Source organism: Bos javanicus, chromosome 6 (genome assembly GCF_032452875.1).
Source record: "Bos javanicus breed banteng chromosome 6, ARS-OSU_banteng_1.0, whole genome shotgun sequence".
NCBI lineage: Eukaryota > Metazoa > Chordata > Mammalia > Artiodactyla > Bovidae > Bos > Bos javanicus.
Genome location: NC_083873.1, coordinates 22,229,536 through 22,246,689, shown reverse-complemented (window position 1 = coordinate 22,246,689; position 17,154 = coordinate 22,229,536). Strand labels below are relative to the sequence as shown.

The 17,154-nt window shown below is 38.9% G+C and overlaps 1 protein-coding gene across 15 annotated transcripts in view; it reads right to left on the bottom strand.

Moving 5' to 3' along the window:
• Window positions 1-17,154, bottom strand: part of SLC9B1 (solute carrier family 9 member B1) — a 69,785-nt gene that overhangs the window by 38,310 nt on the left and 14,321 nt on the right. For 9 of the 15 annotated variants that reach the window (XM_061419530.1, XM_061419521.1, XM_061419516.1 and 6 more), the window contains 3 exons: window positions 7,164-7,234; window positions 6,534-6,603; window positions 4,554-4,692 (listed from right to left, as the gene is read on the bottom strand). In XM_061419530.1, the coding sequence (XP_061275514.1) occupies window positions 4,554-4,692; window positions 6,534-6,602 (208 nt within the window). In that variant the 5' untranslated portion in view covers window position 6,603; window positions 7,164-7,234. The remainder of the gene's footprint in view (window positions 1-4,553; window positions 4,693-6,533; window positions 6,604-7,163; window positions 7,235-17,154) is intronic. The other 6 variants (XM_061419526.1, XM_061419524.1, XM_061419525.1 and 3 more) reach the window with 1 other exon arrangement.

Here is a 17,154-nt window from a genome sequence, read left to right as displayed (position 1 = left end):
TGTTTTCTTTATCTTTCATTTTCTCCAGTTTGAGTATACTACACAGTTAAGTATAGTGTTTGAAGTTTTTTTAAAATAACTTATTCTGCTTCATGTACTCAAGCTTCCTGGGTCTATGGTTTGCTATTTGACATTAATTTGGAGAAAATTCTCAGTCATTATTACTTTATATATCTCTTCTGTTGTTTTCTTTCTGGCATTCCTATTACCCATATGTCACAACTTTTGTAGTTGTGCCATCGTTCTTGGATATTTGTATTTTTTTCCCCAATTTTTTCTCTGCTTACCAGTTTTGAAAGTTTCCACTGACAAATCCGAAGCGCAGCAATTCTTTCCTCAGCTGTGTATAATCTCCTAAAGAACCCATCGAAGGCATTCATTTCTGTTAAGTGTTTTTAGTTTCTAGCATTTCTGTTTTGCTTCTTAGAATTCCCATCTCTCTGTTTGTATTACCCATCTTTACTTACATGTTGTCTACCTTTCCATTGGAGCCCTTAGTGTATCAGTCAGAGTTGTTTTAAATTCATGGTCTGATAATGCCAACACCCTTAGCATATCTGGGTCTGGTTCTGATGGTTTCTCTGTCTCTTCCAACTGTGTTCTGTGCTTTTTAATACATGCTATATATTTTTGTTTAAAGGGGAACATGACGTCCTGTATAAAAGGACCTGTGGTAACGTGGTGGTTAGTTGTAGGGGAAGAAGAAGAGTTCTCTAGTCCTGTGATTAGGCCTCAGTCTTTTAGTGAGCCTGTGCCTCCTGAGCTAGAAATTTCACAAGTGCTCCTCAGGGTTGTTTTTTTTTCTTTTCTCATCCCCTTAGGTTGTGTGGGATGGCTAGAAAGGGCTGAAGTTGGGTATTTTTCTTCTCAGTTGGTTAGGCTAATAAAAGTCCCTAGAGGTGGTACTCTGATAAAATAATTTCTCTGAGGGCAGTTCTTGTTAAGCACAGAATGCTCTGTTGCTGAAAGTAGTTACTTTTTCTCTCCCTTTGACAGAAAGATCTTCAAGGTAAAACTCACATAAGAATATCCCCCCAACACCACAACAGGGCTACCCTTGGAGTCATTAACTCTCAGACTTGCCCACATTGAGCCTCCAGCTAATTTGTTAATTACATTTTATGTTTTCCTACCCTCAGCTAGAGAGGTTTCTCCTCTGTTAAACTATGATTCTCTGTATCAATCTCAGTTCAGTTCAGTTCCTCAGTCATGTCCGACTCTTTTTATCTGGGTTGTGAAGATCTTTTTTGTACAGTTCTTCTGTGTATTCTTGCCACCTCTTCTTAATATCTTCTGCTTCTGTTAGGTCCATACCATTTCTGTCCTTTATTGTGCCCATCTTTGCATGAAATGTTCCCTTGGTATCTGTAGTTTTCTTGAAGAGATCTCTAGACTTTCCCATGCTATTGTTTTCCTCTATTTCTTTGCACTGATCACTGAGGAAGGCTTTGTTATCTCTCCTTGCTATTCTTTGGAACGCTGCATTCAAATGCATATATCTTTCATTTTCTCCTTTGCCTTTCGCTTCTCTTCTATTCAGAGCTATTTATAAGGCCTCCTCAGACAGCCATTTTGCCTTTTTTGCATTTCTTTTCCTTAGGGATGGTCTTGATGCCTGCCTCCTGTACAATGTCATGAACCTCTCTCCATAGTTCTTCAGGCACTCTGTCTATCAGATCTAATCCCTTGGATCTATTTCTCACTTCCACTGTATAATTATAAGGGATTTGATTTAGGTCATACCTGAATGGTCCAGTGGTTTTCCCTACTTTGTTCAGTTTAGGTCTGAATTTGCCAGTAAGGAGTTCATGATCTGAGCCACAGTCAGCTCCTGGTCTTGTTTTTGCTGTGTAGAACTTCTCCATCTTTGGCTGCAAAGAACATAATCAATCTGATTTTGGTACTGACCATCTGGTGATGTCCATGTGTAGAGTTTTCTCTTGTGTTGTTGGAAAAGGGTGTTTGCTATGACCAGTGCATTTTCTTGGCAAAACTCTATTAGCCTTTGCCCTGCTTCATTCTGTACTCCAAGGCCAAATTTGCCTGTTACTCCAGGTAATTCTTGACTTCATACTTTTGTATTCCAGTCTCCTATAATGAAAAGGACATCTTTTTGGGGGTATTAGTTCTAGAAGGTCTTGGAGGTTATCATAGAACCGTTCAACTTCAGCTTCTTCAGCATTACTGGTTGGGGCATAGACTTGGATTACTGTGATATTGAATGGTTTGCCTTGAAGGCGAACACAAATCATTCTGTCGTTTTTGAAATGCATCCAAGTACTGCATTTCAGACTCTTTTGTTGACCATGATGGCTACTCCATTTCTTCTAAGGAATTCTTGCCCACAGTAGTAGATATAATGGTCATCTGAGTTAAAGTCACCCATTCCGGTCCATTTTAGTTTGCTGATTCCTGAAATGTTGATGTTCACTCTTGCCATCTCCTGTTAGACCACTTCCAATTTGCCTTGATTCATGGACCTAACATTCCAGGTTCCTATGCAATATTGCTCTTTACAGCATCAGACTTTACTTCCATCACTAGTCACATCCACAACTGGGTGGTGTTTTTGCTTTGGCTCCGTCTCTTCATTCTTTCTGGAGTTATTTCTCCACTGATCTCCAGTAGCATACTGGGCATGTACTGACCTAGGGAGTTCATCTTTCAGTGTCCTATCTTTTTGCCTTTTCATACTGTTCATGGGGTTCTCAAGGCAAGAATACTGAAGTGGTTTGCCACTTCCTTCTCCAGTGGACCATGTTTTGTCAGAGCTCTCCACCATGACCCATCCATCTTGGGTGGCCCTACACCACATGGCTCATAGTTTCACTGAGTTAGACAAGGCTGTGGTCCACGTGATCAGATTGGTTAGTTTCCTGTGACTGTGGTTTTCATTCTGTCTGCCCTCTGATAGAGAAGGATAAGAGGCTATGGAAGCTTCCAGATGGGAGAGACTGACTGAGGGGGAAGCTGGGTCTTGTTCTGATGGACGGGGCCAAGTTCAGTAAATCTTTAATCCAATTTTCTATTGATGGGTGGGCCTGTGTTCCCTCTCTGTTATTTACCAGAGGCCAAACCATGGTGGCTTCCCTGGTGGCTCAGATGGTAAAGCATCTGCCTGCAATGCGGGAGACCCGGGTTTGATCCTTGGGTAAGGAAGATCCCCTGGAGAAGGAAATGGCAACCCACTCCAGTACTCTTGCCTGGAAAATTCCATGGATGGAGGAGCCTGGTAGGCTACAGTCCATGGGGTCGCAAAGAGTCAGACATGACTGAGCAACTTCACTTTCACTTTCACACTATGATGGAGGTAATGAAGATAATGGCGACTTCCTTCAAAAGGTCCCATGCATGCACTGCTATACTCAGTGCCCCCAGCCCTGCAGCAGGCCACTGCCGACCCACGCCACAACCAGAGACTCCTGGATACTCATGGGCAAGTCTGGGTCAGTCTCTTGTGGGGTCACTGCTCATTTCTCCTGGGTCCTGGAACACACATGGTTCTGTTTGTGCCCACCAAGAGTTTGTTTCCCAGTCCTATGTAAGTTCTGGTGGCTCTGTGGTGGGGTTAATGGCGACCTCCTCCAAGGGGGCTTATGCCATACCCAGGTCTGCTGCATCCAGAGCCCCTGCAGCAGTCCACTTTTGACCTGTACCTCCACAGGAGACACTGACACACAGTTCTGTCTCAGTCTCTGTGGGGTCTCTGGGTCCTGGTGTGCACAAGGTTTGTCTGAGCCCTCTGAGTGTTTCTGGCGGGTATGGGGTTTGATTCTAAACACATTTTTGCTCCTCCTATCTGTATCAATCTGACTATCCCTAATTTGGGGGGCAGTGATTTGCCCTGTGACCTCAGTTCTTGGATGGAACTAAGAAGTGTTGATTTGTTGAATTTTCAATTTGTTCAGCTCTTTATTTGTTGTTAGGATAGAGTGATGATGTTGGACCAGAAACTGAAAGTATCTGCGATATTAACCTTTTATAAATATTTGGTGACAATGAAATGTTCTAAAATTTTAGTAGGGAAGCTAAGTTTTATACAACTTTTAAAGGCAACAGCTGTTTGAAAATTTGGGGCTTAAGTTTAATAAGAACATTAATATTGCCAGAAGTATAATGTTCCTTCTAGCTACCTTAAAACTAAATGTCAAAAGTAGGTTTTAAATAAAAATCTATTAATTGTTTCTAATTTCCAAAATTTGACATCAACAGTCATGACAAATACTAAAATATAGATCTGTTAAGCAGTTATTATATTTGACACATTCAAGGAACTATTTCCTCTTTGTCCACATATTGCTTATAAATATGAGCTGCTCGTGTGATTTGGAGTGTATAGATTAAGCAGCAGCTTTGGTGGCTTATTGGAGAAGGAAATGGCAACCCATTCCAGTATTCTTGCCTGGAGAATCCCCATGGACAGAGGAGCCTGGCAGGCTACAGTCCATGGGGTCGCCAAGAGTTGGACACGACTAAGTGACTTTCGCTCTTCTAATATTTATCAAATCCACATTTCTCATTTTCTACCCATTCACATTTCTTATTTCACATACCATTTGTAATAGCTTTATTCAGTGTTCCTTGTGGAGGACAAGAGCCCTTCTTTTCCATCTGTGGTTTTGTTTCCTCTGTGTCTGGCAAGATGGTTTCCTTAGTTTCTTCATGTTCATTAGCACTGGTAGCTTTGAGGATCTGAAGTAAAACAAAAAAGCTTCTTAAGAAATATACTTTCCCCCTCAGAGTCCAAAAGTCTGTTCTTTACATCTGTGTCTCTTTTGCTGTCTCACATATAGGTTCATGATTACCATCTTTCTAGGTGAGGGTGGGATGATTTGAGAGAATAGCATTGAAACATGTATATTATCATACGTGAAATAGATTGCCAGTCCAGTTTCAATGCAGGGTGCTCAGGGCTGGTGCACTGGGATGACCCTGAGGGATGGGATGAGGAGGGAGGTGGGAGGGGGTTCAGGATGGGGAACACATGTACACTCACAGCTGATTCATGTGAATGTATGGCAAAAACCACCACAATATTGTAAAGTAATTAGCCTCCAACTAAAATAAATAAATAAATTAAAAAGAAATATACTTTCATACAATTTTATGAGTGTAAGAAACCACCAAATCTCATAACTAAATTCACATTATTATTGTGAACATGGAAAATTAGATGAGCAGCCCTATTTACAAGAAATAAGTGGACAAAGAGGAAATTGTTCCATAAATTAGCTAGAAGGAACGTATCAAAGTTATTTAAACTGGATCACGACTAATCTATTGGAGTTCTGATGTAGAAATCATTTTCTGGAAGTCTGTCCAGTAGAACCATATTATTTTAAATTTTCTTATTTCAGAATTTATAATAAATTTACATAGATTAGAATGAAGTCTTTATCAGTTAAGTTCAGTCGTTCAGTCATGTCCGACTCTGCAACCCCATGAATCACAGCACGCCAGGCCTCCCTGTCCATCATCAACTCCCGGAGTTCACTCAAACTCATATCCATCGAGTCAGTGATGCCATCCAGCCATCTCATCCTCTGTCGTCCCCTTCTCCTCCTGCCCCCAATCCCTCCCAGCATCAGAGTCTTTTCCAATGAGTCAACTCTTCGCATGAGGTAGCCAAAGTATTAGAGTTTCAGCTTCAGCATCAGTCCTTCCAAAGAACACCCAGGACTGATCTCCTTTGGATGGACTGGTTGGATCTCCTTGCAGTCCAAGGGACTCTCAAGAGTCTTCTCCAGCACCACAGTTCAAAAGCATCAATTCTTTGGTGCTCAGCCTTCTTCACAGTCCAACTCTCACATCCATACATGACCACAGGAAAAACCATAGCCTTGACTAGACGGACCTTTGTTGGCAAAGTAATGTCTCTGCTTTTGAACATGCTATCTAGGTTGGTCATAACTTTCCTTCCAAGGAGTAAGCGTCTTTTAATTTCATGACTGCAATCAACATCTGCAGTGATTTTGAAGTCTTTATAGATAAAAGTAATTAAAATCAATGGTGAGTATTTTAAGTATTTTTAAAAAGGACTTTTTTTGACTCTTAAAAGCTGTAGAAACCCCTATTTTAAAAGTAAACAATTTATAATTCTAATTGTGACCAATTATTATTTAGTAAAATAAGACCAACAAAAGTTGGTCTAATGACTTACTCTAATGACTTACTCTATACACTTGCAAATATGAAAACCTGGGTCTCTTCAAATGTACAGCAGAACATTTTAATTAATTTACATTTTTCTTTACCTCTTATACTCTACTAAGTTTATTCTGGACATGGCAAGAAATAATAAGTCAAATTTCTATTATTTCTAAAATCTGCTTTAGTTCCAAAATAATCTACAGTTACCTTTTATCATGTTTTCATTCCTTTTCTTAATAGGGCCTATTAAAACTAGTTATTTTTAAATGACCACTTCTCATTTTTAAACCAAATATATGAAAAAACTTATTAACTTTAAAAAGAAATTTGAATGTTAGATAGGTTTTTACGTCATATGTTACAATATAGTTTTAAGCCTTTACCTCAGGAGTTGTAGATGACTGGACATTTTCATCCTCCAAGTGTTCATTTTGTGGTTCTTCAGTGTACATGCTAATATTTAAAAGTAATTTGAAAGAAAAAAGAAAAATACTATAAGTCCATTTGAAAACAAACATGGTTAAGTGGGATTAATTTGTTACCATAAAGTTTTATCACAGTCAAGTCAGATATCTGAATAGTCTAAATAGTCCAAATAGTTATGTTTAAAGTTATTAACCAAAGTCATGTGCATGAGTTTTAAAAATCGTAACACAAAAAATTTAATACTTCTCAGTAGCTCATAATCCTGGGCCATATCTTAAAGGCATGTATTAGAAAACTCAGTTCTTCATTTCATGCACTGAACTAGTACGTTTGAGATAATTTCCATAATCGATTTACTCTACTCAGTCAACTCCTGCAAAAAGATTTAAACTTAAAACCTACATCTATCAGAATAATGTCTTTATATGTGGTCCATTAGAAAGGTCTGTAGGTCCAACATTTAAACAAAATAAAATAGCTTTTATTTTGAATAAGAATGAACTAGGAAAAAAAAGAGTGAACTAGAACCACATCAAGGGAAGAATTATTTCTGGAAAAGCTTATTTGAAAACATCTGTTGTTTCTACCTTCTCTGTGATCTTTGCTTCTTTGAGGGAGAGTATCTTTGCCTTAAAAATATCTTTCAATTCTTGAGTTACTGTTGAGGACAAAATTAAAGATTTCAAGTTTTAATTTTAAGTACTTGATAAGAATGTGTTTCAAGTATCTATTTTTTTAAGGGCAAACAATTTTAATAATGAAAGTTTTTAATGAAATGGAACATTAACATCTGAGTAAACCATATACTAACCCATTCCAGTGTTCTTGCCTGGAGAAGCCCGGGGACAGGGGAGTCTGGTGGGCTGCCGTCTATGGGGTCGCACAGAGTCGGACACGACTGAAGTGACTTAGCAGCAGCAAACCATATGCTGGGTTCTTACAGCAACCCTATGGACCATAGCCCACCAGGCTCCTCTGTCCATGGGATTCTCCAGGCGTGAACACTGGAGTGGGTTGCCATGTCCTCCTCCAGGTAATCTTCCTGACCCAGGGATTGAACCCTTGTTTCTTATGTCTTATGCATTAGTGGGCAGGTTCTTTACCACTAGCGCCACCTGGGAAGCCCTGAATTTTAATAATGAAAGTTTTTAATGAAATGGAACATTAACATCTGAGTAGACCATATGCTGAGTGCTTACATATATTCTCACTTTAATAAAGCAAAATATTAGTGTTTAAAATCCTTAAAGAGGGGAAGGGAGGCTTAAGAGGATGGGGATATATGTATAATTATGGCTCATTTATGTTGTTATACAGCAGAAACCAACACAACATTGTAAAGCAATTATCTTTCAATTAAAAAAAATAAAATCCTGTAAGGAATCATAACTGAATTTATGACACTAAAACAGAAAATAACATTTATTTTAAAAATATGATGAAACAAATTAGATCTCTAAGTCCTTTTAAAGTAGAATTTCATTTTAAGGGAATATCAAAATTATTAGACTGACTACCTGTCATTAGCTGTTAGACCAAAATCTGAGTGTTCGTAAGCTCTGTGATCAAGAAATGTGGGTCAGTCACCTAAGCTGGGTCAAGTTCTGAAGGGATAGGCTGAGGGTTCAGTTCAGTTCAGTTGCTCAGTTGTGTCCAAATCTTTGCGATCCCATGGACTGCAGCACACAGGCCTCCCTGTCCATCACCAACTCCCAGAGTTTACTCAAACTCATGTCCATCAAGTCGGTGATGCCATCCAACCATCTCATCCTCTGTTGTCCCCTTCTCCTCCTGCCTTCAATCTTTGCCAGCATCAGGGTCTTTTCAAATGAGTCAGTTCTTCGCATCAGGTGGCCAAAGTATTGGAGTTTCAGCTTCAGCTTCAGCATCAGTCCTTCCAATGAATATTCAGGACTGATTTCCTTTAGGATGGACTGGTTGGATTTCCTTGCAGTCCAAGGAACTCTCAAGAGTCTTCTACAACACTGTAGTTCAAAAGCATCACTTCATTGGTGCTCAGCTTTCTTTACAGTCCAACTCTCACATCCATACATGACTACTGGAAAAACCATAACCCTGACTAGATGGACCTTTTTTGGCAAAGTTATGTCTCTGCTTTTTAATATGCTGTCTAGGTTGGTCACAACTTTTCTTCCAAGGAGTAAGCGTCTTTTAATATCATGTCTGCAATCACCATTTGCAGTGATTTTGGAGCCCCCCAAAATAAAGTCTGATACTGTTTCCACTGTTTCCCCATCTATTTCCCATGAAGTGATGGGACCAGATGCCATGATCTTAGTTTTCTGAATGTTGAGCTGTAAGCCACTTTTTCACTCTCCTCTTTCATTTTTATCAAGAGGCTCTAGAGTTCTTCTTCGCTTTCTGCCATAAGGGTGGTGCATTTGCATATCTGAGGTTATTGATATTTCTCCCAGCAATCTTGATTCCAGCTTGTGCTTCTTCCAGCCCAGCGTTTCTCATGATGTACTCTGCATATAAGTTAAATAAGCAGGGTGACAGTGTACAGCCTTGATGTACTCCTTTTCCTATTTGGAACCAGTCTGTTTGTTCCATGTCCAGTTCTAACTGTTGCTTCCTGACCTGCATACAGATTTCTCAAAAGGCAGGTCAGGTGGTCTGGTATTTCCATCTCTTGAAGAATTTTCCAAAAATTCTTTGGCTGAGGATTAGCACCATTAAAATATTTGAGCTCCAGTGCACATAAGTCATTAGGTCAGGGCACAAAGTTCACCCACTTAATAATTTCTGAATGTTACTCTTCTGGACTCTGAAGGTTAAAGCAGCAAAACAAAACAGGAATATAGGTTTCTGCTCTCATGGAGCTTACAGGAATATAGGTTTCTGCTCTCATGGAGCTTATATTCTATAGAGGGTAAGGGAAAAATAGTATTTTCAGACTGCAATTTAATACTGAAGAAAATAAACCAGCATGATGTTACACTGATCAAGGGGACATTTCAACTGTGACCTGAATGAGGTGACACTCTTAGTTATAACTAGGCAGATGGACTAGGAACACACAAATATAACATCAAGAATCATACAAGGATACATCAAGAATCATATCAAGAGACCAGGGAGCATATTTTAAGATCTGCAACTATGTCATCATTAGGACTGCGCTTCCCAGGTGGCACTGGGCTTACCTGGTGGCTCAGATGGTAAAGAATCTGCCTGCAAAGCAGGAGACCCGGATTTAGTCCCTGAGTCGGGAAGATCCCCTGTAAAGAGACTGGCTACCCACTCCAGTATTCTTGCCTGGAGAATTCCATGGACAGAGGAACCTGGTGGGCTACTGTCCATGGGGTCACAAAGAATCAGACACAGTTGAGTGACTAACATTTTTTTACTTTCCCACTGGTGGCACCAGTGGTAAAGAATCTGCCTGCCAATTCAGGAGACATAAGAGACTCGGGTTTGATCCCTGGGTCAGGAAGATCCCCTGGATAAGAAAATTGCAATCTACTCCAGTACTCTTGCCTGGAGAATCCCAAGGACAAAGGAGCCTGGCAGGCTGCAGTCCATAGCGTTATAAGGAGTTGGATACAACTGAAGTGACTTAGCACACATGCACCCACATGATTAGGATAGCAGGACCTGGGATCCAGGGGAGCAAACATTAGAACTTTAAAACCTAGATAAGGAGTCTGAATAATAAATGTACAGGTTAGAAGCTATAACAGAAACTTGGTATTTTTAAAGCAATATTTGTGCCTGGCAATTACTCAATGGTGTTTATGGTGAAAGTCACGCTCAGTCGTGTCCGACTCTTTGCGACCCCATGCACTATACAGTCCATGGAATTCTCCAGACCAGAATACTGGAGTGGGTAACCTTTCCCTTCTCCAGGGGATCTTCCCAACTCAGGGATCAAACCCAGGTCTCCCATACTGCAGGCAGATTCTTTACCAGCTGAGCCACAAGGGAAGCCCAATTATTCAATACTCTTTAAATATTTATCAAAAGTAGAACTGATAGGTCATATGCAAAGCAAGAAATTTGGAGCTGAGATAGAAGTGATTTATTTCCCTAGGCCTCAATTTCCTTATCTGTAAAATAATGGTATAATATTGCTTAATTTATTGGTTATTGTGAGGATTAAAAGATAACAGCTGACACAAGCTGTACTGTGCTAAACATTTAACATGAATCATCTCATTCGATTCTCATAACTCTATGAATTATTTACTATTATTATCCTTATTTTACAGATGTGAAAACTGAGACCCAGGAAAGTTAAGTAATTTTCCCAAAGTCACACAGCTAGCAAGTGGCATAGCTGGAATTTGAACCAAATACTCTTGAGTATTATTCAAATCCTCGTTAACTCTGGTATCATCTGTCTCTTTTAGTTATTCTGGTGATACTGCATTGCGGATTTGTTACATTTTCTTGATGACCAATATATTTCATATATTTATTGGCCATTTAAATATCTTCCTTAGTAAAGTATCTATTTAACTCACTTAATCCACTTAAAAAGTGAATTGGTTGACTTTTTCTAACTGATTTGTTGGGAACTCTTCATGTAGTCTAGAATGGATCTTTTCTTGAATATATAAATACCCATTTATATAGTCTCTGTGGCTTGCATTTTCACTCTGATGATGTCTTTGAATTAACAGAAGTTTTTAACTTAGTCCAATTTATTCTTTTCTTCCTTTATGGCTAGAGCTTTATTTTAGAAATCTTTGCCAACCCTGAGATCATAAAGGTATTCTCTTTACATATTCTTCTAGAAGCATTAGTGTTGTGTCTCTCACATTTAGGTCTATAATTCATTTGGAATTGATTTTTCTGTATAGTGTGAGGAAGAGATGAAAGTTCATTTTTTTCCCTTATGATATCTAATTGACTCAGCATGGCTCAGATGGTAAAGAATCTGCCTGCAATGTGGAAGACCTGGGTTCCATTCTTGGGTTGGGAAGATCCCCTGGAGGAGGGCATGGCAATCACTCCAGTGTTCTTGCCTGGATAATCCCCATGGACTGAGAAGCCTGGCAGGATACAGTCCATGGGGTCACAAAGAGTCAGACACGACTGAGCGATGACACGCAGCACAGCACATTCATTTAAAATACCATCTTTACCCATCACAATGCAGGGTCACCTCTATTGTAAATCAGATGACCACATATGTGTGAATTTATCTGGGGATTCTATTCTAGTCCACTGGCCTAGTTTTCTATCATTACGCAACACTACATTAGTCCATGTATAATACATATTGAGAGAGTTGGACTGACTTTTTGCATTTGCGTATAAATTTTAGAATCAAGTTGTCAAATCACAAATACACACACGTGCATGCACACACACACATGCACACATATACAACCTGCTGGAATTCTGTCTGAAATTGCACTGAATCTACAGATTAATTTGGGGAGAACTGATATTTTTTTTCCTTTGGTCACACTGTGAGGTTTGTGGGACCTTAATTCCCCGACCAGGGATTGATCCTGTGCTCTTGGCCAGGAAAGCACAGAGTCTTAACTGCTGGACCACCAGGAAATTCCCAGAATTGACATCTTAATAGTATCGAGTCTTCCAATCCTTGGACATTGTATATCCTTCCAGTTATTTAGATTTTCTTTAACATTTTGCAATTTTCAGAAGGTCTTGCACATCTTTCATTAGGCTTATTTCTAGGTAGGTTTATTTCTAGGCATTGATGCTTTTTTCAATATTACCAAAATAGTATCATTTTAGAAATTCATTATTTGTATTTACTAATATAATGCAGGCCTTAAAATTCACTTTATTCTAATAATCTGTAGATTCTTTTGGATTTTTTAAGTATAAACTATGTTGCTGGCAAATATGTTTTATTTATGCATTTAATCTCTTTTTCTTTCTTTCTTACAACCAATTGCACGTGTTGTAACCTGTCTTTATGTTGCCTCATATTCTTATTGACCTTGGTATTGTCTGTTTTCATGCTTTCCCTGTTTAACTATAGATTTGTTGGTAATAAAGCCTTACATTATTTATTCATCTGAAATGTCTTAATTTCACCTTCACCTTCACTTTCACCTTTCACTTTTACCTTCACTTTTGAAGGGGATTCTCACTGGATACAGAATTCTAGAAGTTATTTTCTGTAAGCATTTAAAAAATGTTCCACTGTATTCTGGGTCCCATAATTTCTGCTGAGAATTAAACTATCACTTTTACCATGGTTCCTTTGAAGATAATGTATTTTCCCTCCCTTTGGCTGATACTAATTAATCATAGTTACTATTTTAATTTTAATAAAAAATACATGATATAAAATTAACCACTTTAAAGGGATTAAGTACATTCACACGGGCTTCCCTGATGGCTCAGTGGTAATAGAAACCACCTGCTAATGCAGGAGACGTGGGTTCAATCCTTGGGTCAAGAAGATCCCCTAGAGTAGGAAATGGCAACCCACTCCAGCATTTTTGCCTGGAAAATCCCATGGACAGAGGAACCTGGCGGGCTACAGTCCATGGGGTTGCAAAAGAGTTGGATACAACTTAGTGACTGAGGAAGAACAACAAAATACATTCACATTGTTAAACAAACATCACCACTCTCCATCTCCAGAACTTTTTCATCATCCTAAACCAAAATTCTGCATCCATTAAACAATAAATCCCTATTCTTCCCTCTCCAAATCCCTTGGTAACCGCCATTCTACTTTCTGTCTCTCAAGGATTTGACTACCCTAGGTACTTCATATAAATATAATCATAAAAAATTGTTCTTTTGCATCTGGTTTATTTGACAAAATGTCTTCAAAATTCATCCATGTTGTAACAAGTTATCAGAATTTCCTTCCTTTTTAATCTGAATAATATTCCATTTGTGTATATACCACATTGTGTTTATCCCTTCGTTTATTGATGGACATTTGGGCTGTTTTCACCTTCGAAGCTATTGTGAATCCTGCTGTGATAACAAGGATGTACAAATAACTGCTCAAGTCTTTGCTGTCAGTTCTTTTGGGTACATACAAAGGAGAACTGATGGATCACATGGTTATTCTATAATTTTTTGAGGAACTGCCACACTGTTTTCCACAGTGACTATACCATTTTATATTTACATTAGTGAAACACAAGGGTTCCAATTTCTCCACACACTTGTTAATACCTGTTATTTTATTAATGGCCACCATAATGAATATGAAGTGGTATCTCACTGTGGTTTTGATTTGCATTTCCCTAATGATTTTGATGTTGAGAATCTTTTCATTGGCTATTCAAATATTTATTGGCTATTCAAATATCTCCTTTGAAGAAATGTCTATTCAAAGTCCTCTGCCCATTTTAAAACTATTTTTTTGTTGTTGTTGAATTACAGGGTTCTTTAAATACTATGGATGTTGATCATTTATCTGACATCTGGCTTGCAAACACGAATATCTTCTTTCATTCTCTGGGCTGCCTTTTAAACTCCGTTGACAGCGTCCTTCCATGTGCAAAGGTTTTTAATTTTGATGTTGTCCGATTCGTCTTTTTTCTTTTTGCCTGTACTTTGGGTATAATATTCAAGAAATCATTGCCAAATCCAAATTCATGAAGCTTCCCTCCTATTTTTCTCCCAAGACTTTTATAAAAGTTTCAGTTCTTAGAATCATAGTCATTTTAACCTATCTGTCTCCTAACTCAAAAATCTGGGTCATTTTTTAATCTGTTTCTATTTTCAATGTTCTGTCTTGGTTTGTGGTCATATAGTATTGTCTAATAGCTGGCATGGCTAATCATTTTTATTGAAAACTTGACATTTTGTATAAGAAATGATACAGTGTCTAAATGATATCTTCTTCCAGAGAGAATGTATGGAGCTGGGGAGTGCTGGTCACTTTAAGCAAATCAGGGACTGAGCTCAGTAGTGGTAGCTTCGTAACATTCAGTTCTACTTCTGCTCTAGTTCCTAGGGAATAGTTCTCTAGGTATTTTGCCTGAGATGATGCTCCCAACAAATTATGATAGTCACACTTATTTTTCCTAGATCTGAGATACATTACCATGTTCCCTTGGTTCACCCCTATTGTCTATGCCTTCCTGTCCCGGAATAATTGAATTAATTTTTCCAGGGTCACACAGCTATAAATAATGGAAGTGGGTCCAAAACCAGGCAGCTTGGTTCCCAAGCCCACACTCTTAAAACTAAAGTGCTTATACTATATCAGACAGTGTGCCAGATATAGACTAAAACTCTCACAGGCTTTAGATGCTCCCATTTAGAAAATGGCCATTGTAACTTAAATCTGTTTTTAAAAAGAAAGAGAAAAAAAATATATCAAATATCTAACTTTATGGCTTTTCTGTTTTAGAAAAGGAAGTATTAAAAATAAAGACCTTAGGGGGGCTTCCTGGTAGTCAAGTGGTTAAAAATCTGCCTGCCAACGCAGAGGACATGGGTTCAATCCCTAGTCCAGGAAGATTTCACATGCCATGGAGCAACTAAATCTGTGTGGCACAATTACTGAAGCCCGCACACCTAGAGTCTGTGCTCGGCAACAAGTGAAGCAACTGCAGTGAGAAACCTGAAAACATAATGAAGAGTAGCCCGCACTCACTGCAACTAGAGAAAGCCCTGAGCAGTAACAAAGATCACTAAGGTATCAACATACGAAATTAGGGTGGACACAAACACATAATTCATGGCAACGACCCACAGGATTCTGCATAGTGTTGTCCTTGGGTCCCCCTCAAGCCTAATTTCATACCATCCCACATTCATTTTTTTCACTTCTTGCCACTGTGTTTTTATGTTTCTACAGTTCCTAGAAATGGCTAGATTCCTTCTGCAGAGCCTTGTGAGTATGTGCTTAGTCACTCAGTAGTGTCCGACTCTGTGTGACCCCTTGGACCGTAGCCTGCCAGGCACCTTTGTCTCTAGGCAAGAATACTGGAGTGGATTGCCATGCCCTCCTCCAGGGGATCTTCCCAACCCAGAGATCGAACCCAGGTCTCCCACATTGCAGGCAGATTCTTTACCATCTGAGCCACCAGGGAAGCCCAATATACTTGCTTTCCCCTCCAACTGAAACACTCTGCACTACAAACTTCCCTTCATCTGGTTAACTCCTTTTTACCCTTCTGCTCAAGGACCATATCCTCAGAGAAATATTTATGACACCACCTCTGACCCTAGGCTAAGTAAGGTCAAGTATTTTATGTTCTTAAAGAATTTTGATCATTTTTTTTTTCAGAGTATTATCTCAGTTCGTAACCATGTATTCATTAGAGTGACTGTTTCATGTGTTTTTCTCATTAGACTACAGACTCTGTAATAGTGTCCTACAGGTCCTTGAAACTGTTCATTTTATTTTTCAATCTTTTTTTCACTTTATTCTTCAGATTGAACAATTTCTATTTATCTGTCAAGTTCACTGATTCTTTCCTAGTTCATTTCCATTCTGCTATTGAGTCCATTCAGTGAATGTTTTATTTCAGATACTGTATTTTTTAGTTTAAAATTTTTTACTTCTTTTTTAACTGTTTTTATTTTTCTGCTGTTAATATCTTTCCATTTATTATGACTATGCTTATCTTTACCAGCTGAAACACAGCTGCTTCGCCATTTTTATCTGATAATTCCAACATCTGTGTCATTTTTTGCTTGGCCTCTGTTGATTTTTTTATCATGTTCTGTCTCTTTATACGTCAAGTACTCCTGGAGTATATCCTGGACATTTTGTTGCACAGATTTTGGGTCTTACTAAAATCCTCCGAGGAATACTTTTTTGTTTGTTTTAGCAGACAATCAACTTGAGTTGGTACAGATCATAAGCTCTCCCTTACTTTCTGTGGGCATGTTCCAATTTCAGTTGTTTCCAAGCCTTTTCTATACTCTCATTAGTTTGCCGCATGAAGCTACTCAGGGGTTGGGCATTCAGCCACTGTGACTTGGGCAGTGTTTTTTTTGTTTGTTTTAAAAATTCTTATGTCAGTTTTTAAAGCCATTGCTATGCTGCTTTGGGCCTATCTCATTCATGCACAGCTGGAGGTGACACAAGACGTTTGGTTGGGTTCAAACACAGAATTAAGGAGCCCTATTCTCCAGCTTTCTCCTCTCCTGAATCCATACCTCCTCCCAATTCTATTTCTCTCAAGGTCTCTTTCCCTGGTTTCTCTAGTCAGAAGCTGAGGCTTTTCTCTGAGTTTTAGCTGTCCATAATTCCATAAATAGTGCCTGCCCTTGGGGAAAAGCCAAAAATCGAAAACAACTGTGATAACAATGATTCCTCACACTCACTTTGGACTATAGGGTCCATTTCCCAGATCTTCAGGCAATAAAAGTAGGTTTTCTATTATAGTTTTTGGCCTCCAGTGTGGGCCTTAAATAGCTGAATGACTGAGGCCTACCTTCAGGTTAAAGCCACAAGAGCAAGAGAAATTGACCTTCATAGTTTCGACTCTCCTTCCCAATCTACCTGCTTTTGTTTACTTTCTGAGTCCTCAGGTAGTTGCTCTTTGCATTTCCTTCAGTTTTGGGTCATGAGCAGTGAAAAAGAGGTTGTAGTGGACTTAACTCCATCTTGAATGGAACTGGAAGCCTCCGTACTTCAGGACAGTA